This window comes from Passer domesticus, chromosome 18 (genome assembly GCF_036417665.1).
Source record: "Passer domesticus isolate bPasDom1 chromosome 18, bPasDom1.hap1, whole genome shotgun sequence".
In the NCBI taxonomy this organism is placed as follows: Eukaryota; Metazoa; Chordata; class Aves; order Passeriformes; family Passeridae; genus Passer; species Passer domesticus.
This window is the reverse complement of record NC_087491.1, coordinates 631,201-653,986: the sequence shown is the minus strand read 5'-3', so window position 1 is coordinate 653,986 and position 22,786 is coordinate 631,201. Positions and strand designations below refer to the sequence as shown.

Genomic DNA, 22,786 nt, shown 5'->3' with positions numbered 1-22,786 from the left:
GGAGACAATACTTTGGAGCCAAGAGTGAAGCAGTGGAGTGAACAGAGACGGCTGAGGAGGGTGTGGGATGCCCTCTGTCTCCGTGGAGGGGAAGATCTCTGCTCACAAGCCCCTCGGCCCCAGGGGGTAAAATTTGGGGGGGGGACTGGTGTCCCAAAGTTGAGAGACTGCTGCTTTTGGAACTGGGTAGAGCATCCTTAAACAAGATACCCTAAAAGCAGTCCTGGCCTGTGTCCAGTGGTGAGAGCACTGGACATGGGGGGGAAGCCTATGGTGCAAGGGAGGACTTCTCTCTCTCCCCGATGGATTTGAGGGTGGATTATTTGAAAAGATGATGATGGACTGAAAGCTGATTACCTGAAAGGTGGGAATCTATGGTGTTATCTCATTCTGTGGAGAAAAGGGAGGGGGGAGGAGGAATGTATTTGGAAAGTTTTTATTCTTTGCTCTGTGTGTGTGTTCCTTTATGGATATTGTTATTAATAAAATGTTGTGTTTTTCCCTCCATCCCCGAATGGGAGCCTGTTTTGTTCTGTTCCCGGGTAACATCTCACAGCAACCATTTTAGAAATATACTCTTCATGGAGGCCCTGGCATTGTGTTAGGGTCAAACCATGACAGTGTGAAATAAGATTTGGGCCAATGGGATTGCAGATTCATGGGCCTTCAGGGGAGGAACACAGCTTGGAATAAACCATATATTTTCAAGAGGTACATTTTTGAGAGCATACCATTTGAATAAAATGCAACACCACAACAGATTAGTGAGATAGATAGATAGATAGATAGATAGATAGATAGATAGATAGATAGATTGACAAGGCAGATAGAGATATGTGAATGCACTTCCCTGTATCACTTTACAAAGAAAGGGATGGGGAAGTGACAGGTTATTCTTTTCCACACATGGGAAACAATCTTTTTCCCAGAAAAATCAGCTTCCTTCTTCAGTGACCACCAGGGTATCTGAAGACCCCACCAAGAAGGCCCTGTGATGCCAATGGCCTGTGCATCCAGCAAGTCAAGAAAGTAAGGCCTGCCTCTTAATACTACAGTGATGTAAAAGAGGTTCATTCTCGGTTTTTGGTACCATGAGGAACAAACTGAAGCCACTTACAGTAAAAATGCCTGCACAAGCACCAGTGCAAATCACAGCCAAAGGGAGGATGAAGCCAAGGTGTCCCACAACCACAGCGCAAGCGGCCAGAGATCCTCCTTCAACCCTGGCTGCATTGAAGCCCCACTGACTGCCAAGAAGAAAAGCGCCCTATTGAGAGCAAGCAAACTTAACTCTCTGCCAGGACACAAATTTAGAGGGAAAAAAATTTTAAAATCCCTACACCACCAGACACACTTCCGAGTGAGATGGGTTGGAACTCTCTGGCTCCCAGCACTTCCCCAGCAGGCAGGTTCACAAAGGTGCTGGGAGCTAAGCTGTGCCCTCCGAGGGAACAGAGCCAGCCTCCCTTCAGTGGGAGAAGGCGCGGCCTCAGCTGTAGCCCCGGGTGGCTGCGGTGGCCCAGGGCACGGCCATGGCTGTCAATGTGTTGGGCTGCAGCACAGGGCAGGCCGGAGCTCAGCAGCCTCAGCAGAGCCCAGGGCCGCGGCCCTTCCCTGCCGGGGCCTGAGCCTGGCCCGGCCCGGCCCGGCCTGAGCAGCCCGGACTGGCCCAGGGGATGGGCTGCGCCCGCCCGCTGTGCCCACAGGCTGGGCCCAAGGCTTTGCAAGAGGCTTTCTCCCAGCTTGGCAAAACCTCGGCCAAGTGTCCCTGTGCTGTGCTGAGAAGAGTAAAAAAACCCCTCAAATTTAACCCTGCTGCCCAACGCATGAGGGATCCCTGCACACCTTAGGAGAGGCCAACAATACTCCTTTGTGCCTCATGAGGGATCCCTGCACCCCTCAGCAGGGACCCCAAAATATCCCTTTGTGCCTCTTCAGGTCCAGGCCCAGATGATCCCAAAGAAGGAAATGTGTCCTCAGCCCAGGGACGCTCAGCATGGGCTCCCCCATCCCCTCGGGGCCCCGCCGCTGGGCACAGCAGCCCCTGCCTGGCTCCTGCCTGCCCACACCGTGGCCATCCACGGCTGCTCCTGGGCATGGAGCTCAGCCAGTGCTGGTGCCGGGTGGGCTTTGCTGCTGCTACCACCAGGACATGGTTGTGAAAACTCTATTTCTTTATTTCAACATAAAATGTGGGACAAGCCCTGCCCTGGCAGACAAGGGCTGCCCACCTTCAGTCTTGGCTGGGGAACAGGACCAGGGGGCTCAGGGGCAGAGGGTCCCATTGTGGAGGGGTGGGTTTTGGGACAGCCTCGTGACGACGGTGCTGCAGCCATGGCAGGGCAGATAGGGGCAGAAGTGGATAGGTGAGGTCACAGCTCAAGTTCTCGCTGCCTGCTTTGTTAGGTTGGTCTTCTGGAGATGGAGAGGAGCACCTGTGAAGAGAGGAGGTGGCTGAGGCCCCAGCTGCCAGTGGCACACAGGGACCCTCCTGCACAGCAGGGCCCAGAGCTGGCAAGGCTCCCCAGCACGGCTGGAGCTGCTGGCACAGCTGGGCCCAGCTGGACAGCTGCCCCTCAAGGCCCCGGCCAGCAGGGCACGGCTCTGGGCAGGGTCCCTGGCCAGGAGCGGGCCCCAGAGCGCCTCTGCCTTTCAAGGGCAATCTCGGCCCTGCTCTTTCTCCTCCCCACCTTGCTCTGCCTCTGCCCCTTGCCCCTGGCAGGCAGCCTCAGTGGGAGCCAGCACTGGCTGCAGCCCCAGCGGGCCCCCAGGACAAGGCCCAGCAATTAAGAGGCCAATGAAAGCACTGGGCAGCAGCAGAACCCTCAGCAGAGTTATTTGGAAAATCATGGACTGGCCACAGCTCCACTGCAGCCTCCGTGGGAATGTTCCCTGACTATGAGCAGCCTTTAAAGGAAGCTGTTTGAGGCAGAGAATCGCAAAACACTCACCGTTTTGTCTTCCAGCAATACCAGATTCCTGCACAGCACATCATCAGGCACAGTGCCACACCAGCAACAATGGCCATCAACTTCATCAAAGAAGCTGTTCCCCAGCAGAAAACTCTTCTCATGCTTTCCCAGATGTTGTCATTATGTGCTGTGGGGTCGGCTGCATCTGTGGGAGCAATGGAGGGCATGAGCCCGTGCTGAGCTGCACTGCTGAGCTGGCAGTGCCATGGATAAGGGCAGGATGTTCTCGCTCCCTGTTTCCCCCAGAGCTGGGGCCTGCAGGCACCTTGCTGCCCCTTGGCACAGGCCTGCTCAGTACCCAAACCCCCTGAGCCTGCATGCCATAATTCCTCTGTGCTGTGCCCTTCTGCTCCAGGCAACACTTGTCGAAGACATGGAAAAGGACAAGGAAAATGGCCCGGGTTTTGGAGCTGCTCCAGGGCTCACCCTCCTGCAAAGAGCGGCCCCTCCAGATGTGCTCAGAGACTGGGAAATTGCAGGGGATCTTAGGGTGTGCATGGCCTGTGGTGCATGGATGGCTTCCCGCTGTGCCGGGCATGTCGTGTCCACATGTGCAGCCAAAGCCCCCGGCTGCTGAGTCGCAGGGGAAGGCTGAGGGAAATGCACACACCACGCTGGCTGTCCACATCACTCCGTTTTTGTTCCAGATGTTTGGAATCCTCCAGGGACTTAATAGCTCCTATAGGTTTCTTCTTCCTTCTTGGAGGACCTTAAGAGAAATATTTCCATTTCCCAGGAATGGATCCTACAAAATGAGGGCTCAGCCTGTGGGGTCAGCAGGGACACACTACTCACCTCTGTGATGCGAGCTGGGCCTGCGTGCAACATCCACCAAAGGACCTGGGAAAGTCCTCCCTGCAGACACACCTGAAACTCAACAGCCACAGAAGCTTCTGCCATCTCTGCTGATCTGCACAGGCACCACTGAGCCACAGGAGCGGTGAGGGGATCGCGCAGGGTGAGGGAACACACGTGCATGGTTCTGTGCTGGCACCTGCAGCAATGCCCCCTGGCCCAGCTTTGGGCTCTGAGCTGGCAGCTCTCCCAGGGAGGAAAGCCTTGACCTACCCTCAGCATCTCCCAGAGGCTCAGTAATGGGTATGGGCTGGGAATCCAGATCATCTTCATCAACGGCATCATGTTCATCAAGTTCAGCTACAAAGAAAGGCGGGACTGAACAGCTCCTGTAACCCTGCTGAAGATTCTCCTTCAGGCCCGAGTGGCAGTGAGGGCACCTGGGTGATTGGTGCCCTCCAAGGCACTCCCTCAGCTCTGCCTTCCACTCTGGAGCAGGGGCAGGGGGACCTCGTGCCTGCAGTGGCCCCACACTGGGATGGAAGGAGCCCCTTGCGGGGCAGTCGGGGCAGAAAGGACTCCCTGGAGCTGCCAGCAGCTCTAAAGCCAGCCCCAGGCAGGGCCAGGGCTTGGCAGTGGCAGCAGGAGCAGCTCAGGCTCCCTGGGGCTGGCAAAGGAGCTGCCAAAGGCTCAGCCCCGGGGCAGGGCCCTGGGCCTGGCCCCTTCCCTCTCTGCCCTTCTCCCTGGCTGCACAGAGCACATGGAAGGACACACTGCCATTGCACACAAGAGGAAGATGGACAGCTAAATGCTCCCACTGACAGCAATCCTGTGGGATCCTTCAGAGCTCCAGAATGGAGCAGGGCAAGATTTCCTGAACGGATCAACCTTCAGAGGAACTTAAGGGAAATGCCACTTGACTGAGCTCTTGCCACATTGACACTGATTATTCTGTCAGGAAATGTACATTGAGAACTTGCCTCCAACATCTGGCAAGGACTTCAAACAACCATTCACCAGTGTTTCCAAGTAATCTAAGCCGTGATCCCAATCTATAAGGGAGCAGAGATCAGAACCATTTCCATGGTGTGCTGGGATCCCTTTCTGCCTTAAGGAATGGGGCACTGCAAGGGGGTTGGGTAAGGCTGTGGGAGCCTGTGGCTCCCGGTCACTCTCCACACTCTTCCCATGCCTTTTGCAACATCCCTGGAGGAGCTGCTGGAGCAGCTCAGGGTCCTGGTCCTCCCTCATTCCCACACAGGAACCCCTCACTAAATGCTTGGGGAAAACTGCAGCAGGCAGTGCCACAACTATCCCTCCCAACCTTTGTCCCTCCCTCCTGCTTGCCCACCTGCTCATGGAACAGCTCCCACAGCCCAAGGGCACATATCCGAGCTCTCTCAGGACACACTGGAGCCTTGCTCCCCTCCTCTGCCCTTTCCTCATCATGGGTACCCCGTGCAGTCGCTCCAAGGTTTCAGGAAGTGTCTCCCATGGAGGGAGTCCAGCAGGACTGCTCAGTACCCAAGTGCCCTGAGCCTGCTCGGGATATTCCCCTGGGCTGTGCCTGTCTTGTCCGGGCCGTGCCTGCACTGCCAGGCAGCACAGATGGTAGGCAGCTCAAGCCTCAGCAGGGCGCAGGCCCAGAGGCACAGCAATTACCTCCTGGGCCTGTGCCTGGCATCTCCTCCCTTCCTTCAGGAAATGCCACCTTCCACAGAGCCTCTCTGTCCATCCCTTGAGAAAGGAAGAGGCACAGCTGGATCAGATGGAATCATTATGCACTGGGGAGGTGGCCTCTTCAGGAGGCAACACACATCCCAGTCATGGAGAAGGATCAGGAAAATCCTGATCCCTCCAGTGCCTTGGGGCTGGCTATGGCCCTCCCTCCTCCAAGCAGCCACCCCTCCGGATGGGCCTGGGAATTGGGAAATTGCAGAGGATTTCAGGCCAGTGGTGCAGTTTGGGCTGCCTGTCAGCTGATGCCAAATGCCTTCCTGCAGAGGCTGGGCAGAAGCTGCAGCCAGGCCAGGCTGGGAAACAGCACTGCAGGGCGTGAAAGCAGCAGTGGGGCAGCGAGGCTGCCATGGATCCCTTCCCACTGTGCCAGGCACGGCATGTCCAGATGTGCAGCCAAAGCACCTGGCTGCTGAGTCCCAGGGGAAGGCAGAAGGAAATGGAAATGCTTTCACCATGCCCTTTGTGCAGTTCTGTCACGATTTTTTTCAGGATGTTTGGCTTGTGGGGTTTCTTCTGTCCTTTGCCTTTGTTCTTCCCTCTCAGAGGACCTTAAGAGAAAGTAGTTCTGTTTCCCAGGAGTGGATCCCACAAAAGCAGGGCTCATCCTGTGGGGTCAGAAGGAGCACACTACTCACCCCTGCCATGGGAGCCGGGCTTCCGTATAGGAATCAGCAAAGGAGCAGGAAAAGTCCTCCCTGCAGACACATCTGCAACACAAGAGACACAGAAGCTTCTGTCACCTGCTTCCTGACAGGTTGTCAACAATTATTCCTTGGTGGCACACTGAGAACATACCTGCAGAAGACTCCAAGGGCTTCAAAACTTTATGAAGCCAAGCTAATGGAGAAGCCTTCCGAGCAACCTTTAGCTAGATCGGAGCACAGATGAGAACATTTTTCAGGGTGTGCTGGGATCCCCTTCTGCCTCAGGGAACTGGGCACTGCAAGGGGGCCGGGTAAGGCCGTGCGAGCCGGATGTGAATGGACATGGCCAAAGCTGCACAGGGGCCTTAGGAACTCTGGGCTGGCTCCTGGTGCCTCTTTCCCTGCCCTTTGCAACATCCCTGGAGGGGCTGCTGGAGCAGCCCAGGGCCCTGGTGCTCTCTCCCACTCCCACACCTGAAATTCTTGCTAAAGCACTGGGGAAAACTGCAGCAGGCAGTGCCACAACTAACCCTCTATCCCTCCATCCCTCCGGCCTCTTTCTTCCTCCCTTTCTATCTTCTTCCCTCTCTCCATCTCTCTTTTTCCCTTGGGACAAATCCTATAGCCCAAGGGCACATAGTCAAGCTCTCTCAGGACACACTGGAGCCTTGCTCTCCCCCTCGGCCCTTTCCCCACCATGGGCACCCCATGCAGTCGCTCCCAGGTTTCAGGAAGTGTCTCCCACAGAGGGACCCCAGCAGGACTGCTCAGTACCCGAGTGCCCTGAGCCTGCTCAGGATAATTCCCCTGGGCTGTGCTGCTCTAGTCCAGGCTGTCCCTGCACTGCCAGGCAGCAGAGAGAGCAGCTCAAGCCTCAGCAGGGCTCAGGCCCAGAGGCACAGCAATTACCTCCTGTGCCTGTGCCTGGCATCGCCTCTCTTCCTGCAGCAAAGGTTGGCACGGAACCACTGCTTCCTCCAGGAAATGCCACCTTATGCCCAGCCTCTCCATCCACTTCTGGAGAGAGGAAGAGGGACAGCTGGATCAGGTGGGGCTGTTCCCCACTGGGGAGGTGGCGCCTTTAGGAGGGAATGCTTGTCAAAGACATGGCTAAGAATCAGGAAATCCCTACAAACTTTTTGGGTAGGCCAGGGCCCTCCCTTCTCCAAACTGGTGCCCTTTCTGTTCTACGTGGTGACTGGAAAATTGCACGGGATCTCAGGGCAGTGGTGCAATTAGGCGGCCTGTCAGCTGATGCCAAATGCCTTCCTGCAGGGGCTGGGCAGAAGCTGCAGCCAGGCCAGGCTGGGAAGCAGCCCTGCAGAGCGTGGAAGCAGCAGCGAGGCTGCCATGGATCCCTTCCCACTGTGCCAGGCACGGTGTGTCCAGACGTGCAGCCAAAGGCCCCGGCTGCTGAGTCCCAGGGGAAGCATGAGGGAAATGCACCCACCTTCTCCTGCCTGCTGCATTTCCTTCAGCATTTGCCTCATGTTTTCGGATGGATCATGGGGTTTCTGGTGTCCTGTAGCTAGGTCCTTCCCCCTCGGAGGACCTTAGAGCAACAGAATTCCATTTCCCAGGAACAGATCCCACAAAAGTAGGGCTCAGCCTGTGGGGTCAGCAGGGACACACTACTCACCTCTGCGATGGTTGCCAGGCTTCTGTGTAGGAATCAGCAAAGGAGCTGGAGAAGTCCTCCCCGCAGACACACCTGTAACTCAACAGCCACAGAGGCTTCTGCCATCTCTGCTGATCTTCACGGGCACCACTGAGCAGCAGGAGCGGTGAGGGGATCGTGCAGGGCGAGGGCACACACGTGCATGGTTCTGTGCTGGCACCTGCAGCGATGCCCGTCTGGCCCAGCTTTGGGCTCTGAGCTGGCAGCTCTCCCAGGGGGAAAGGCTTTGACCTGCCCTCAGCATCTCCCAGAGGCTCCGTCCTGGACGTGGCTTGGGAAGCTGCACCACCTTCAACAGCAGGTTCAGCTGCAAAGAAAGGCAGGACAGAAGACCTGTAAATCCACCAACAGAAACACCAGCCAAACCTCACTAAAAAGTCACCACTACTCCTTGAAGTAAAATAGAATGATGCATGTTAATACCTAAGCTTGTACGCTGTAAAACCAATTGTTATGAGAAGTAAAATGTTTTATTTTAAACTGTATTATTCGTGAGGTTGTTTTAAAGGAACTGAATATTTAGAGTGTGATATGCAAATTTATTTCAAAAAATAAAATATTTTAGTGCTTTTGTTATAACAGAGAAAAGAAATAGAAGTAAAAGCTAATGAAACACTGTAAAGAATATATTAGAACAATAATATGATTCGTGAAAAATCGGAAAAAAATTAAGTATATAAGATACAAACCAGATTTACGTTCCAAGAAACACTAAAAGTAACATTAAATCAGATAGGATATAACAAAAGCCGTTAGATATTTAATAAGGATCAAATTAAAATAAAGGAAAAAAGCCAAGTATAGCTGAAAGAAAGAGAAGTGTACAGACTAATTACAACTTTAGAGCTAAGATGTCAAAGAAACAAAACTATAACAATTAGAAATAAGCAGATGCTATCCTAAATCCTGAAAAACAATTTAAAAGGCTCTTATAAATCTTATGAAGTAAATACTGAGAATGAGACGAATGACATCAGTGACTAGATCCCAAGGTGTAAGCTCTGCTACCAAGAAGATACACATCTTGGCCCTTTGGCTGCAACCCAAAGGGGATTTGAGAGAGCTAGAGAGTTAAAACTGCAGAGGATTATTGTCACTGTATTAGTCATCCAAGCCTAAAAAGAATGAGCCATATGCACACGTCCCAAGTTAGTGTAATACGCTATAATTTTAACAAATTCAGATTGTGCACTATGAGTAGTAAAAGACACTGGAATAAAGAAAATGTGAAATATAGCAAAAAGAATAAAATGGCAAAATTTGTAAGCAATATATTAAAACTTTTTGTTCTGGAAGAGATAGAGAAGAAATAAATCCTGAGAGTTAGAATAAAGCAAATTGCTCAAGAATTAGAAAACAAGAACATGAGACAGTTATAAAGACACATTTTAGCAGGCAACATAAGAAAACATGAAAAACTTATTTTACAAATATTACCAGCCTTAAACGACTATGGAGTCAAAATATATCTAAAGTACAATAAGCACATGCATTGGTATAAAAAAATGTAATTGACAATCCAAAGAAAAGAAATTAAAGATTTAAAATAATCTACCTTATGAGAAGAGCTGTTAATTTTATACCCTGACTAGTAGTATAAAAGCGTAGTTGTTAAGTTTTATAAATACTAAATATAAAATTAGAAAATAAGTAAGCTTTGTCAAAGTGTATCCTAAAAGTACAAATTTAATAAATTAATATAGAAAGGGAGGGATTCTGATAGATTGTATGCACAAATTCATGCTGAGACTACAGTAATCTCGCCTAATGAAAATCCTAGCATACTAAAAGAGGGTTCCAGGCAATCAATATGCACCAAAATCCTAGCCTGAATATTCATCCCCAGAAATGCTGATTCCAGAAGATTATTTCTCTGACCAAACCTCAGCAATGTGCATTCGATATGCATCATCTGTAAGACAAATGTGTGCCTCCTAGAATGCATATTGCAGGAGATTTTCCTCTAACAAAGTGAATTTTTTACCAGTTTTGGGGAAACTCTCAGCAAGAGCTGCAGCAAGAAAGGAAAAAATACATCAATATGCAAAAAGGATAAAAACAACCATAAGAAAGCAGAAAAACTCCTGCCCTCCACACCGCTTGGAGCTTGGAAATGGACAAAAAAGACTTTGAGAGAGCTGTCCCTTCGTGATGCAGAGGGGAGAGAAATGCCCCACCTGTCTCACCTAACGCTGTTAGCCTGGTTCAGGGCCAATCTGATATTTGCTTCTAGATTTTCTATGACTGAATTTAATTATGGAATAAATTCTCCTTATTAATCAAAAAAAGCTAATTCATTTAAAACATGCGGGACTCCTGGGACCCTCATCAGGCACCCCAAAATATCCCTTTGTGCCTCTTCAGGTCCAGTCCCAGATGATCCCCCAGAAGGAAATGTGCCCTCAGCCCAGGGATGCTCAGCATGGGCTCCCCCATCCCCTCGGGGCCCCGCTGCTGGGCACAGCAGCCCCTGCCTGGCTCCTGCCTGCCCACACCGTGGCCATCCACGGCTGCTCCTGGGCATGGAGCTCAGCCAGTGCTGGTGCCGGGTGGGCTTTGCTGGTGCTACCACCAGGATACAGTGGTCACAGCTGCAGCTCTCTACTGCAACAGAAGAACTGATTTGGGAAGTGCTGTGGTGCCCCATTTCTTCAGCCCCACTAGCTGCCCACACCCACAGTGGGACTGGGCCGCCCCCAGAAAACTGTAGAATCTGGGCTGTGGCTGCAGGGCACAGCTGCTCTACAGCACAGGTGGACTGCCTTGGGGGTAGGACTGCACTGAGGGTAGGGACAAGGAACGGGGTGGGGTCTGTTCTATGTTTTCCGAAGGTGATTATTCTACAGACGATCAGGACCAGACCAACACTGCATTAAAGGCATACACCAACTTTCAAACTTGGCAGGGTCCCAGGGCAGGATCCAATCTTTAGCCAATTGGGAGAAACTGAGGGTGGAACACCAGGCGGGGAATACAAGGTTTAAACCAATTGGGGATTACAGGGGAGGGGAAGAACTTAAACAAACCAATGGGGTTCCGAAGGATACAAAATTGATAGGGAAGTTTCTAGAGCAAGGGGCAGGCTTGGAGAGGGACTGACATGCAATGGGAGGAGGAACAGTGAACAAAAGGGCAGGTCTTTGGAGAGATGGACAAGTGGGGCAAAACCAACATCACAGGGGGAAAGGAGCAACCCATTGGTAAAAAAATATGCTATAACAGTACAAAATAAGTGGAGGAGTATAAAACTGACTGCTAGGACTGAATTACAATCAAAGACCTGAACTGCAGTGGGGAAACTCTGATTCAAGGGTCAGTTGAGCACTTCCAAATTATTTCCTGGCAGAAACAGATAGCCAGACTTGCCCTTATCACATGCAAAGCGAGGGTTCCCCAACAGCAACCCATTCTGAAGCTATTCTGGGATTAGGGCACACGTATTGTGGGGTCGGCTGCATCTGTGGGAGCAATGGGGAGCATAAGTCCATGCTGTGCTGCACTGCTGAGCTGGCAGCACGGTGGATACGGGCAGGACGTTCTCTGTTTCCCCCAGAGCTGGGGCCTGCAGGCACCTTGCCGGGCCTGGGCACAGGCTGTGCCAGCCAACAAAGCCCAGCAGGCCGGGAGGAGAGCCCGGGGGCAGCGCAGCGGCTTGGGCAGTGGCTGCTGCCAGGGACAGGGGCCAAAGCCATCCCTGAGCAGCCACTGCCACCCCTGGCCCTCCCTGCCCCGTGACAGCTCCCCCAGCCCCAGGGGACAGACTGTCAAAAAGTCCACAGCCAGCAAAGAGATTGCCCCAGGAATTGTGTGCTGCTTTTCCTCCCTCCAGTTGTAAATCCCTCAGACTGCTGTAAATGCCCACACGTGGTCTGATCAGCCCCTATGCTTTTCCAGTCTGCTCTCAGAAATTTTGCAACAAATCCACTAAGAAATTCTAGGTTACATCTGTGAACTGCATGCTACAGTTTCCTTAATGTTTTTCCCAATACCAGGAAGTTTCTATATATAATAATGCCCTTGAGAAGCTCTGATTCTTTTCAGTTTTTATTTTATTAAGACAGATGAAACAGCATTATTGGTTTTAGTTTTGGCAGGTCTGGTTTTTTTCTCTGCATGATGGTTTACTTATTATCTACATTTAAGCTTGTTTTTATTTATGGGTTTTTTATTCCCCAAGCAATTATTTTGACAGTCTTTTGTTCACTTCTTACTTAATGTTCCATAGACGAACAGTTTGGACTCTTTTTTTATAGGAATATAAAGATTTCAGAAAGCTGTATTTTTAATTTTGATAACATTCGCTCTCCCTGCTCCTAGCTTTTACAATGATCGTTTTTGAAACATCACTGAGGATAGGTAGAGTTATTTGGGAAATAACCAATAGGCTTGGCTTAACCTGGGTATTGGATTATTATTTTCAGTGCTATAAACCTACATTGCTTCAAGGTTCACACCACGGTCCTGATTTGTGGCTCAATGCATGGATGCCTGTCTGAATTAAAACAATGTTTGTGAGGCAGCTGAAGAGCTTAGACGTCAGAGATTAAAATTCCTGGGAGGAGGAGGTGGAGGAAGAAAGGATAAAATCCTGATTCAAAGGGTTTTTTCTCACTTCTAGTATGCCAGAAATATGGTTCTTGCTTAGACTTTGATTCCTGATGCGAGGACACGAGGCTTGACTCCATTTTGATCAGAAGGCTGATTTATTATGTTATATATTATTCTAAAATGCTACATTACAACTATACTAAAAGAACAGAGAGAAGAAGATCAGAAGGCTACAAAGACAAGAATAGAATAGGAATGAATAACAAAAATCCTGTGACTGCTCACAGCCTTGGCACAGGTGGCTGTGATTGGTCACTGATTGAAAACAATCCACATGAACCAATGGAAGATGCACCCGTGGCATTCCACAGCAGCAGATAGCCATTGTTTCCATTTCTTTCCTGAGGCCCTCAGCTCCTCAGGACAGGAAAAATCCTAGCAGAGGCTTTTTCCCTAAATTATCATGGCAACATCTCACCCTTTTAAATTATTAAATTAAATAGAAAAAGAAATGTTTGCAATCTCTTCTACTAGGGCTTTGCAGAAGAGAGAACAACACCTCTTGAGGTTCATCTGTTGCCAATCAAAATCTCAATCATCTGCTGATGTGGAATGGTCAGGGAAATTCTTCACCTGTAGAACATTCAGGGAAATTCTTCACTTATCAAACATCTAATTATATCATATCACTAAAACAATCTTAAAAAATAAGAAAATGCAAAAACTCATGCAAAGAAAGTTCATTGTTTCAAGTCCAAACAGCTGAGTTTCAGGACAGAGTCCATGGACTGAAGATGTTCTTCTTTGACATCTCTGGAAGTCCCCTTTGGTCCTGAAACAGGCTTGCAGAATTCTGAAACAAAGAACTGCTAAAGAAAACAAGAATTACAAACAATTCATTGACAGTCATGAAACAATTCAGAGAGAAAATTCTGGAATGCCCTGGCCACAGCCCCTCATTGAACCACTTGGGCTGAGGCTAATTTGTGGCTTTTCAATGCTTTTGATCTGCTAGCTCTTTCCACTTTTCTTTATTAATTTATTTTTTTTCCAAAAGAAGAGTAGCAGCAGCAGAGGGTCTCTAGGACCCTTCGGTGGCCCTGGTCCTGGTGGACAGACCAGAGACCCAGACCTGGCCCACAGAATGGTGGCCCAGGTCCCTGTGGGGAAAGCAAAGTCCCCAAACCCAGCAGTGGGCGGGGCAGTGGCCCCGGCCCAGGGAAATGAGCCAAACGGCCCAGAACCAGCCTGTGAGGCGGGCTCTGCATGCTCAGAACCTGGCAGGACCATGCTGCCAGTGTCTTCAGAGCAGAAATCACCCAATGCTTCCTCCCCCCAGCAGCACCGGTGCACACCGGCAGCTGGAGAAGAGAAGCTTTCTCAGGAATTTTCATCCCAGATCTGAGGGTTTCTTGTCCCCAGAGCAAGCGAGCAATGCTTGCTTTGCTCTGTTTCTCTTGCTCCTGCAAGGCAAATGCCACTGCTCCTGCTTTCTGCCCCTCGGCACCACCTACATCCCCACTGGGCTGGGAACCAGAGGCAGAATTTCCAGGAGCCAACTGCCCCACGCCGCTGGGGCGCTCGAGGGGAGACAGGCACCCCAACCCCCAGGGAGAAGCCCCCGAGCACACGCAAAATGACCCGTGAACCACGCTGAGTTTGAAAACAGCCAGCCGAACTGCAGCCATAGTCACCTGGCCAGCCATGCCCCCTCCACGGAAGGACAGGCTCTTCACAGGGTCTGATGCAAAGGACAGAGCTCCAGAAGCCAGTGGGACAGCTGGGGTGGACGGTGCGGGCAGCACGGGCGCTAGTGTCGGCTCTTGAGGCGGTCCCATGGGCTCAGCACCATTCTCAGCAACCTCTTGCACTGCAATCGGGTCGGCTAGAAGCAGCAGGACCGGCACGGGCGGCGGGGGCTCTTCGTCCTCATGCATATCCACATCCATCTCTTCCTCTCCAGGATTTCTCCATCAATTTCCATCTCCTCAGAGTGGGGTCCCTGTCCCACTGCATCCCCACAGAGCTCCAGCCCACCCGGGCAGGTGGGGGGTGTCCACCTCCATGGAATGGCACCAGACCTTCCTCAGGACAAAGGGGAGCATCCTGCAGGGCTAGATGATGAAATCCTGGCACTCAGGAGCTGTCAGGAATGATCGGGGTATCGGGGGGATAAGAAGAGTGAAAGGCGAGGGCAGGAGCAAGGTGAAGAGCGTGCAAACACAGTGGCCAAGGGTTGTGTTGTGCCCTTTGCTGGGCGCTGGACGTTCCAGCTGGAGCGTGGGCTGTGACATCACAGTTCCCAGGCTCCATCTGAAGTGCACAGTGGAGACCATGGAATGATGGAGTCCCTGAACGGTTGGGCTTGCAAGGGAGCCTGAAGAACAACATCTTGTTCCCAGCTGAGCAGTCTTCCCCCAGAGCGTGCTGCTGAGAGCCCTGTTGCCAAGGATGGGGCATGCACAGCCTCTGTGCACAGCCTGGGCCAGTGCCCCACCACCCCCAGTGGAAAAGAGCAGCTTCCTTAGATGCAGCTTCAATCAACCTGCTGCAGTTGAAAGCCATCCCCCCTTGTCCTGTCAGCACAGACCCTGCTGAACACTCTGTCCCCTTCTTTCCTGCGGGACCCTTCCAGTCCTGCAGAGCCACAGTGAGGCCGCTCAGTGTCTCCTCTCTCCAGGCTGAGCATCCCCAGCCCCACTTGCCCAGCAGTCAGTCACATCAGGGCCAGTCAAGGCTGCAGGGTAGCAAATAGCATCAGGAACTGAGAGATGCAAACTTTAGACCCAGGCTTGCCTCTAAATGTACAAAACTAATAACAGTGGAGAGGAAGATGGTGGGACAGTGGTTCTCTTCTAACTGGTGATTTTTTGTTTCTTCTTTTCTGTCATGCTGACCCAGGTTTTTCTGTTTGAAAGGAAGCTTGGCATAATGTCCATTGTCTTCTGCATTTGTGAAACACCAAGCGGAGTCTGGGCAGGCTGATGATGCTGGGCAAAACCTGAAAATATACTAGTGATCCTGAGCCTGGGGGATTCAGCTAAACCCAGCCAAAAGCAATTTCTGGAAAGTCGAGCCTTACATTTTCTTGAGTTTGGCTATGCCAACTTCACCAGTCATTTATGAAAAAGCAAACCAAAAACTCAAACCAAAACAGACAAAAACCTAAATCATTAAATCAAACAAACAAACAAACCCATGCAGGAAACCAATCAAACAAAGAGATAAAAAACCCCAAATAAAACCAAGGGAAATGAAGAGTTAGTATTACTTGCGAGGAGAGCACAGCAGGCAAATGGCTGCTTCCCACAGGATCACCATCAAAAGCCACATAGAACAGCTGCTCCAAAATATACCCAAGAGGAGAAAAAGAAAAAGTGATCCATGGCAACTTTGGGGGCAGCTCCACATTCAGGTGAAGGATGAGCACGCAGTGGTACAGATCCAGCCTTGCCCACCCTCCAGGCTGCTGTTTGCTCCTGATGAAAGACCCTTGCAGGACTGTGACCCCTCTCAGTGCAGTGTCAGTCACTGACAGAGCTCTCAGCTGAGCCACTGGCATTGCCAGAGTGACATCCAGCCGCAGTCCTACTGCCTGCTGAGCATCTGTGGAAGATCCTGAGCATCTTCATGCCTAGGACCACAAAACAGCTCAGACTTTCTCTGAACTGCTTTTCAGGGGGGGGGTTTCCATATCCCCGTGAGATCTGTTCATCCCTCAACATGTATGACTTAATGTACAATGATGCATTTGTGTTCCTTCCTTCCTCCTGTGTGCCAGTGAGAAACCATCCATGGCAATGGAGGATGTTGTGTGCAGGGCAATGTATTCCTGGCTTGCCATTTTGCTTCACTGTCACTCAGCTGAACATGGTCCTTATCTAAGAAGGACTTAGAACTTGCAAGAAGTGATGAATTAACCTGCTCCACTCTCCTTAGCATGGGTGTGATGAGTGTTAAGGAAAGCAGCGAGCGCTTGTGTCGTGGTTTGGCCCGGAAGTGTGTTTCTGGAAAAGTCTAGGTCAGACCAATCACTGGCCAGATTTGAAATTGGCATCTCCTGTGGCCACTGAGGATCTGGATACGCCTCTGAGAACACACAGAGGTTAAAAGCAGGAGATTCCCACAGAGCTTCCTCTTTGTGACTCTGGTGTTGGTGAGTGGAGTCTGGACCTCTCCCCTGCCCAGCTGCATCTGGGTCGGGCAGGGGGAGGCCATGCGGCCTGTGGGGACGAGGCCAGGGCCCCAAAAGGTACAGGGGTGGAGGAGTCCGTGCAGGGGTGGAAGAGACTTGAGATGTCTGGGCAGCCCCCCTGGAGAGAGAGATAGAGACTGTGCTGGCAGCACGGCCAGCCAGAAGCGGGGGATGCGGTGAAAGAAGGTGCCCGGCAGCTGTGGGAGTCCTGGGCAGACAGGAGGGAAGATTTTAACCGCTTTGTAGAATAATAGAAAACTTACAAATACTGAATCCTCCTGAATCACAATGAGGAGAGAGAAAAATGAGAGATGAAATGGGCAAGCGTGAGGAAAGCTGGAAGAGGAGAGAAGAATCCTAGGTGGGAAGAGATGATGGAGTGGCCTTGGACTGGACTCTTTCTTGTATAGCCATGGACAGACCCGTGTTTTTTCCCTGTGACCCAGAGACTGTATTTAGGGGGAGGCAACACTCGGGAGTCAAGAGTGAAGCAGCGGCGTGAACAGAGACAGCTGAGGAGGGTGTGGGGTGCCCTCTGTCTCCGTGGGGAGGAAGATCTCTGTTCATGAGGCCCCTCGGTTCCAGGGGGTGAAATCTGGGGGGGACTGGTGTCCCAAAGTTGAGAGGTGAAGCAGTGGTGAGAACAGAGATGGGTGAGGAGGGTGTGGGGTGCCCTCTGTCCTCAGAGAGGGTTTGAGATCTCTGTTCACGAGGCCCCTCGGCCCCAGGTGGTGAAATTTGGGGGGGACTGGTGTCCCAAAGTTGAGAGACTGCTGCTTCTGGAAGTGGGTGGAGCATCTTTAAACGGGGAGCCCTAAAGGCAGTCCTGGCCCGTGTCCAGTGGTGAGAGCACTGGACATGGTGGGGGGAGAAGTCACGAGGGCCGATGTTCTCTGAGTGAGGCCATGGGTGACACGGAAGCACAAGAGGCTTTAATTGTGCTTCCGGAGGAATCCCGTGATGCAAGAGAGGACTCCTCTCTCCTGGATGGATTTGAGAGTTGATTATTTGAGGGGTGGTGAATCTGTGGAGAAAAGGGAGGGGGAAGGAGGAATGTATTTGGAAGGTTTTCATTGTTAGCTATGTATGTGTTCCTTTCTAGATATTCTAATGAATAAAGTATTGTGTTTTTCCCTCCATCCCCGAATGGGAGCCTGCTTTGTTCTGTCCCCGGGTCACATCTCACAGCAACCATTTTGGAAATACACACTTTCAGGGGGCCCTGACACTGTGCCAGGGTCAAACCATGACACCTTGCCAGGATGGGAGCTTGTTCTTTGCCAGGGAGGAGGGAGAAAATCTTGCTTGGAATAAATAAAGCAACTCTGCTACATCAGGAAGAGAAGCAATTAAATATGTGAGTACTGCATGGAATGATTTGCACAAGGATTGTCTACTATGCAGGAATGTTCCCAATAAAGCATGCTTCTCCTGACCTTTATTTTTCTGGGTTTCCACCACATGATAGAAGAGACTCTCAATGAAAAAAAGCAAAACAACTAGTGGGGAGACGTTTTTTCCTTTCTTCAGGCTTCCTCTTTCTTTTATTCCCTCCAGAGCTCTCACTTCATTTCTACTGTTGTTTGGAGCACATGCTTCCCTCTTTCCTGATTCCCTGGGCTTCTTTTGGCTCTGGGTGTCCTGGACACTCTTAATTATGGATTTCTTCCCCTTCATCTACTTCTGACCTCCAGCCCTGGGAACCTGGAGCAAGTGGAAACTACAACTTTGCAAAATGCTGCCTGTGCCTGAAGCAAATGCAAGAAGAACTGGGGTGTGAAAAATAAAATTTGTTTATTACAGAAGAACAGCAGCAAAAATACAGAACATATTTACATTCTAAGAATATTTGTAACAACAACAATCGATAGAACATATATACATAAAAACCTATCTAACAAAAAATATATGAAACGTATTTACAGAAGACAAAAATCCCTAAAACCTATATTCTAAAGACAACATCAACATGTAAAACGTATGTACAAAAAGGTGGCATCTCTCTCCATGATGTCCATCCCACCTGGAAGAAAAGCAAATGCCACAGTCACTCCAGTCAGGCAGAGAGGGCTCTTGCATGTGCCCCCAGGCTGGCACATGCTGGCCCAGCAGCAGGACTCTGCTACCAGAACTGAGCCTGGCTGGGTCTGGGACGGAGCTTGTGTGGAGCAAAGCAGGCACAGGACAGGCTGTGGATGGCCACCAGAATCCAGTGCCCTGGCTACAATGTCCCTGAGCAGGGAGCACCCAGCCCAGCCCCAGCCTGGCAGCAGGAGACCCACTCTGCCTGTCCTGCTGCTGGCATTGCTCTTCATGCCAAGATCATGGCCTCTTCCTCACCTTCTTAATCAATATCCATGTCCACAATGGACTCTTCCATATCCAAATCCATCGCTTTTTCCTCTGTCACATCTACATCCATCTCTTCTTCCTTGTCCTCATCCACATCCATATCTTCCTCTCCAGGGTCTTCCCGGTCTATTTCCATCTCCTCCTCCATATCTATCTTTGTATCTACCTCCATCTCCTCCTCTCTGTCTGGGACAGCCTGCAGAGGCAGCAAAAGCTCAGAGTGGGGTCCCTGTCCCACTGCATCCCCACAGAACTCCAGCCCACCCGGGCAGGTGGGGGTGTCCACCTCCATGGAATGGCACCAGACCTTCCTCAGGACAAAGGGGAGCATCCTGCAGGGCTAGATGATGAAATCCTGGCACTCAGGAGCTGTCAGGAATGATCGAAGTGATCGGGGTATTGGGGGGATAAGAAGAGTGAAAGGCGAGGGCAGGAGCAAGGTGAAGAGCGTGCAAACACAGCGGCCAAGGGTTGTGTTGTGCCCTTTGCTGGGCGCTGGACGTTCCAGCTGGAGCGTGGGCTGTGACATCACAGTTCCCAGGCTCCATCTGAAGTGGACACTGGAGACCGTGGAATGATGGAGTCCCTGAACGGTTGGGCTTGCAAGGGAGCCCGAAGAACAACATCTTGTTCCCAGCTGAGCAGTCTTCCCCCAGAGCATGCTGCTGAGAGCCCTGTTGCCAAGGATGGGGCATGCACAGCCTCTGTGCACAGCCTGGGCCAGTGCCCCACCACCCCCAGTGGAAAAGAGCAGCTTCCTTAGATGCAGCTTCAATCAACCTGCTGCAGTTGAAAGCCATCCCCCCTTGTCCTGTCAGCACAGGCCCTGCTGAACACTCTGTCCCCTTCTTTCCTGCGGGACCCTTCCAGTCCTGCAGAGCCACAGTGAGGCCGCTCAGTGTCTCCTCTCTCCAGGCTGAGCATCCCCAGCCCCACTTGCCCAGCAGTCAGTCACATCAGGGCGAGTCAAGGCTGCAGGGTAGAAAATAGCATCAGGAACTGAGAGATGCAAGCTTTAGACCCAGGTTTGCCTCTAAATGTACAAAACTAATAACAGTGGAGAGGAAGATGGTGGGACAGTGGTTCTCTTCTAACTGGTGATTTTTTGTTTCTTCTTTTCTGTCATGCTGACCCAGGTTTTTCTGTTTGAAAGGAAGCTTGGCATAATGTCCATTGTCTTCTGCATTTGTGAAACACCAAGCGGAGTCTGGGCAGGCTGATGATGCTGGGCAAAACCTGAAAATATACTAGTGATCCTGAGCCTGGGGGATTCAGCTAAACCCAGCCAAAAGCAATTTCTGGAAAGCTGATCCTGGTTTACATTATCTTGAGTTTGGCTTTGCCAACTTCACCAGTCATTTATGAAAAAGCAAACCAAAAACTCAAACCAAAACAGACAAAAACCCAAACAAACAAACAAACCCATGCATCAAACCAATCAAAGAAATAGATAAAAAAAGCCAAATAAAACCAAAGGAAATGAAGAGTTAGTATTAGTTGTGAGGAGAGCACAGCAGGCAAATGGCTGCTTCCCACAGGATCACCATCAAAAGCCACATAGAACAGCTGCTCCAAAATATATCCAAGAGGAGAAAAAGAAAAAGTGATCCATGGCAACTTTGGGGGCAGCTCCACATTCAGGTGAAGGATGAGCACGCAGTGGTACAGATCCAGCCTTGCCCACCCTCCAGGCTGCTGTTTGCTCCTGATGAAAGACCCTTGCAGGACTGTGGCCCCTCTCAGTGCAGTGTCAGTCACTGACAGAGCTCTCAGCTGAGCCACTGGCATTTCCAGAGTGACATCCAGCCGCAATCCTACTGCCTGCTGAGCATCTGTGGAAGATCCTGAGCATCTTCATGCCTAGGACCGCAAAACAGCTCAGACTTTCTCTGAACTGGTTTTTGGGGGGGGGGGGGGAGGGTTTCCATATCCCCGTGAGATCTGTTCATCCCTTAACATGTATGACTTGATGTACAATGATGCATTTGGGTTCCTCCCTTCCTCCGGTGTGCCAGTGAGAAACCATCCATGGCAATGGAGGATGTTGTGTGCAGGGCAATGTATTCCTGGCTTGCCATTTTGCTTCACTGTCACTCAGCTGAACATGGTCCTTATCTAAGAAGGACTTAGAACTTGCAAGAAGTGATGAATTAACCTGCTCCACTCTCCTTAGCATGGGATTTGATGAGTGTTAAGGAAAGCAGCGAGCACTTGCCAGGATGGGAGCTTGTTCTTTGCCAGGGAGGAGGGAGAAAATCTTGCTTGGAGTAAATAAAGCAACTCTGCTTCCCCAGGAAGAGAAGCAATTAAATATGTGAGTGCTGCATGGAATGATTTGCACAAGGATTGTCTAATATGCAGGAATGTTCCCAATAAAGCATGCTTCTCCTGACCTTTATTTTTCTGGGTTTCGACCACATGATAGAAGAGACTCTCAATGAAAAAAAGCAAAACACCTTGTGGGGAGACGTTTTTTCCTTCCCTCAGGCTTCCTCTTTCTTTTGTTCCCTCCAGAGCTTCCACTACGTTTCTGCTGTTGTTTGGGGCACGTGCTTCCCTCTTTCCTGATCCCCTGGGCTTCTTTTGGCTCTGGGTGTTATGGACACTCTTAATTGTAGGTTTTTTTCCCCTTCATCTACTTCTGACCTCCAGCCCTGGGAACCAGGAGCAAGTGGAAACTACAACTTTGCAAAATGCTGCCTGTGCCTGAAGCAAATGCAAGGAGAACTGGGATGTGAAAAATAAAATTTGTTTATTACAGAAGAACAGCAGCAAAAATACAGAACATATTTACATTCTAAGAATATTTATAACAACAACAATCGATAGAACATTTATACAGAAAAACCTACCTAGCAAAACTATGTGAAATGTATTTACAGAAGTCCTAAAATCTATATTCTAAAGAACAACAACAAAGTGTAAAACATATATACAAAAGGGTGGTGCCTCTGTCGGTGATGTCCATCGCACCTGGAAGAAAAGCAAATGGCACGGTCACTCCAGTCAGGCACAGAGGGCTCTTGCATGTGCCCCTAGGCTGGCACATGCTGGCCCAGCAGCAGGACTCTGCTACCAGAACTGAGCCTGGCTGTGTCTGGCATGGAGCTTGTGTGGAGCAAAGCAGGCACAGGACAGGCTGTGGATGGCCACCAGAATCCAGTGCCCTGGCTACAATGTCCCTGAGCAGGGAGCACCCAGCCCAGCCCCAGCCTGGCAGCAGGAGACCCACTCTGCCTGTCCTGCTGCTGGCATTGCTCTTCATGCCAAGATCATGGCCTCTTCCTCACCTTCTTAATCAATATCCATGTCCTCAATGGACTCTTCCATACCCACATCCATCTCTTCGTCCTCAGTCACATCCACGTCCATCTCTTCTTCATCATCCTCATCCACATCCATCTCTTCCTCTCCAGGGACTTCTCCGTCTATTTCCATCTCCTCCTCCATATCAATCTTGGTGTCTACCTCCATCTCCTCCTCTCCCTCTGGGACCTCCTGCAGCGGTAGCAAAACCTCAGAGTGGGGTCCCTGTCCCACTGCATCCCCACAGAACTCCAGCCCACCCGGGCAGGTTGGGGGTGTCCACCTCCATGGAATGGCACCATACCTTCCTCAGAACAAAGGGGAGCATCCTGCAGGGCTGGATGATGAAATCCAGGCACTCAGGAGCTGTCAGGAATGATCCGGGTATCGGGGGTTAAGAAGAGTGAAAGGCGAGGGCAGGAGCAAGGTGCAGAGCGTGCAAACAGAGCGGCCAAGGGTTGTGTTGTGCCCTATGCTGGGCACTGGACGTTCCAGCTGGAGCGTGGGCTGTGACATCACAGTTCCCAGGCTCCATCTGAAGTGGACACTGGAGACC

General features: G+C 50.8%; 2 protein-coding genes and 2 long non-coding RNA genes across 4 annotated transcripts; 1 reads left to right on the top strand and 3 right to left on the bottom strand.

The window, feature by feature from the left end:
• Positions 1-2,233: 2,233 nt before the first annotated feature.
• On the bottom strand, positions 2,234-7,940 carry LOC135283343 (uncharacterized). Its single transcript, XM_064394054.1, has 9 exons — positions 7,791-7,940; positions 7,602-7,703; positions 7,061-7,168; positions 6,143-6,214; positions 4,041-4,127; positions 3,768-3,839; positions 3,583-3,681; positions 2,952-3,117; positions 2,234-2,435 (listed from the first exon to the last, which is right to left on the bottom strand). Exons 2-9 carry the CDS (start codon positions 7,639-7,641, stop codon positions 2,234-2,236), a joined length of 846 nt encoding a protein of 281 aa, XP_064250124.1. The 5' UTR covers positions 7,642-7,703; positions 7,791-7,940.
• A 10,378-nt stretch (positions 7,941-18,318) lies between these two features.
• LOC135283318 (uncharacterized) lies at positions 18,319-19,387 on the bottom strand. Its single transcript, XR_010349145.1, has 3 exons — positions 19,232-19,387; positions 18,913-19,120; positions 18,319-18,595 (listed from the first exon to the last, which is right to left on the bottom strand). It is a non-coding gene; the product is annotated as an uncharacterized LOC135283318 (long non-coding RNA).
• A 157-nt stretch (positions 19,388-19,544) lies between these two features.
• On the top strand, positions 19,545-20,408 carry LOC135283294 (uncharacterized). Its single transcript, XR_010349136.1, has 2 exons — positions 19,545-19,949; positions 20,061-20,408. It is a non-coding gene; the product is annotated as an uncharacterized LOC135283294 (long non-coding RNA).
• An 862-nt stretch (positions 20,409-21,270) lies between these two features.
• LOC135283276 (YTH domain-containing protein 1-like) lies at positions 21,271-22,684 on the bottom strand. Its single transcript, XM_064393865.1, has 3 exons — positions 22,535-22,684; positions 22,215-22,422; positions 21,271-21,897 (listed from the first exon to the last, which is right to left on the bottom strand). The coding sequence occupies exons 1-2, from the start codon at positions 22,556-22,558 to the stop codon at positions 22,219-22,221; spliced, it is 228 nt and encodes a 75-aa protein (XP_064249935.1). The 5' UTR covers positions 22,559-22,684; the 3' UTR covers positions 21,271-21,897; positions 22,215-22,218.
• Positions 22,685-22,786: the final 102 nt, after the last annotated feature.

Bases quoted from the DNA above. Each gene is read 5' to 3' on its own strand.
- LOC135283343 (XM_064394054.1), bottom strand. From the start codon at position 7,641: ATGAGGCAAATGCTGAAGGAAATGCAGCAGGCAGGAGAAG. The intron at 7,169-7,601 runs GTGGGTGCATTT...TCCTCTCTCCAG, and splicing joins AATGCAGCAGGCAGGAGAAG to AAGTGGATGGAGAGGCTGGG. The intron at 4,128-6,142 runs GTGAGTAGTGTG...CTTTCTTTGTAG, and splicing joins GCCCGGCTCCCATGGCAGGG to CTGAACTTGATGAACATGAT.
- LOC135283276 (XM_064393865.1), bottom strand. From the start codon at position 22,558: ATGCTCCCCTTTGTTCTGAGGAAG. The intron at 22,423-22,534 runs GTATGGTGCCAT...CTACCGCTGCAG, and splicing joins TCCCCTTTGTTCTGAGGAAG to GAGGTCCCAGAGGGAGAGGA.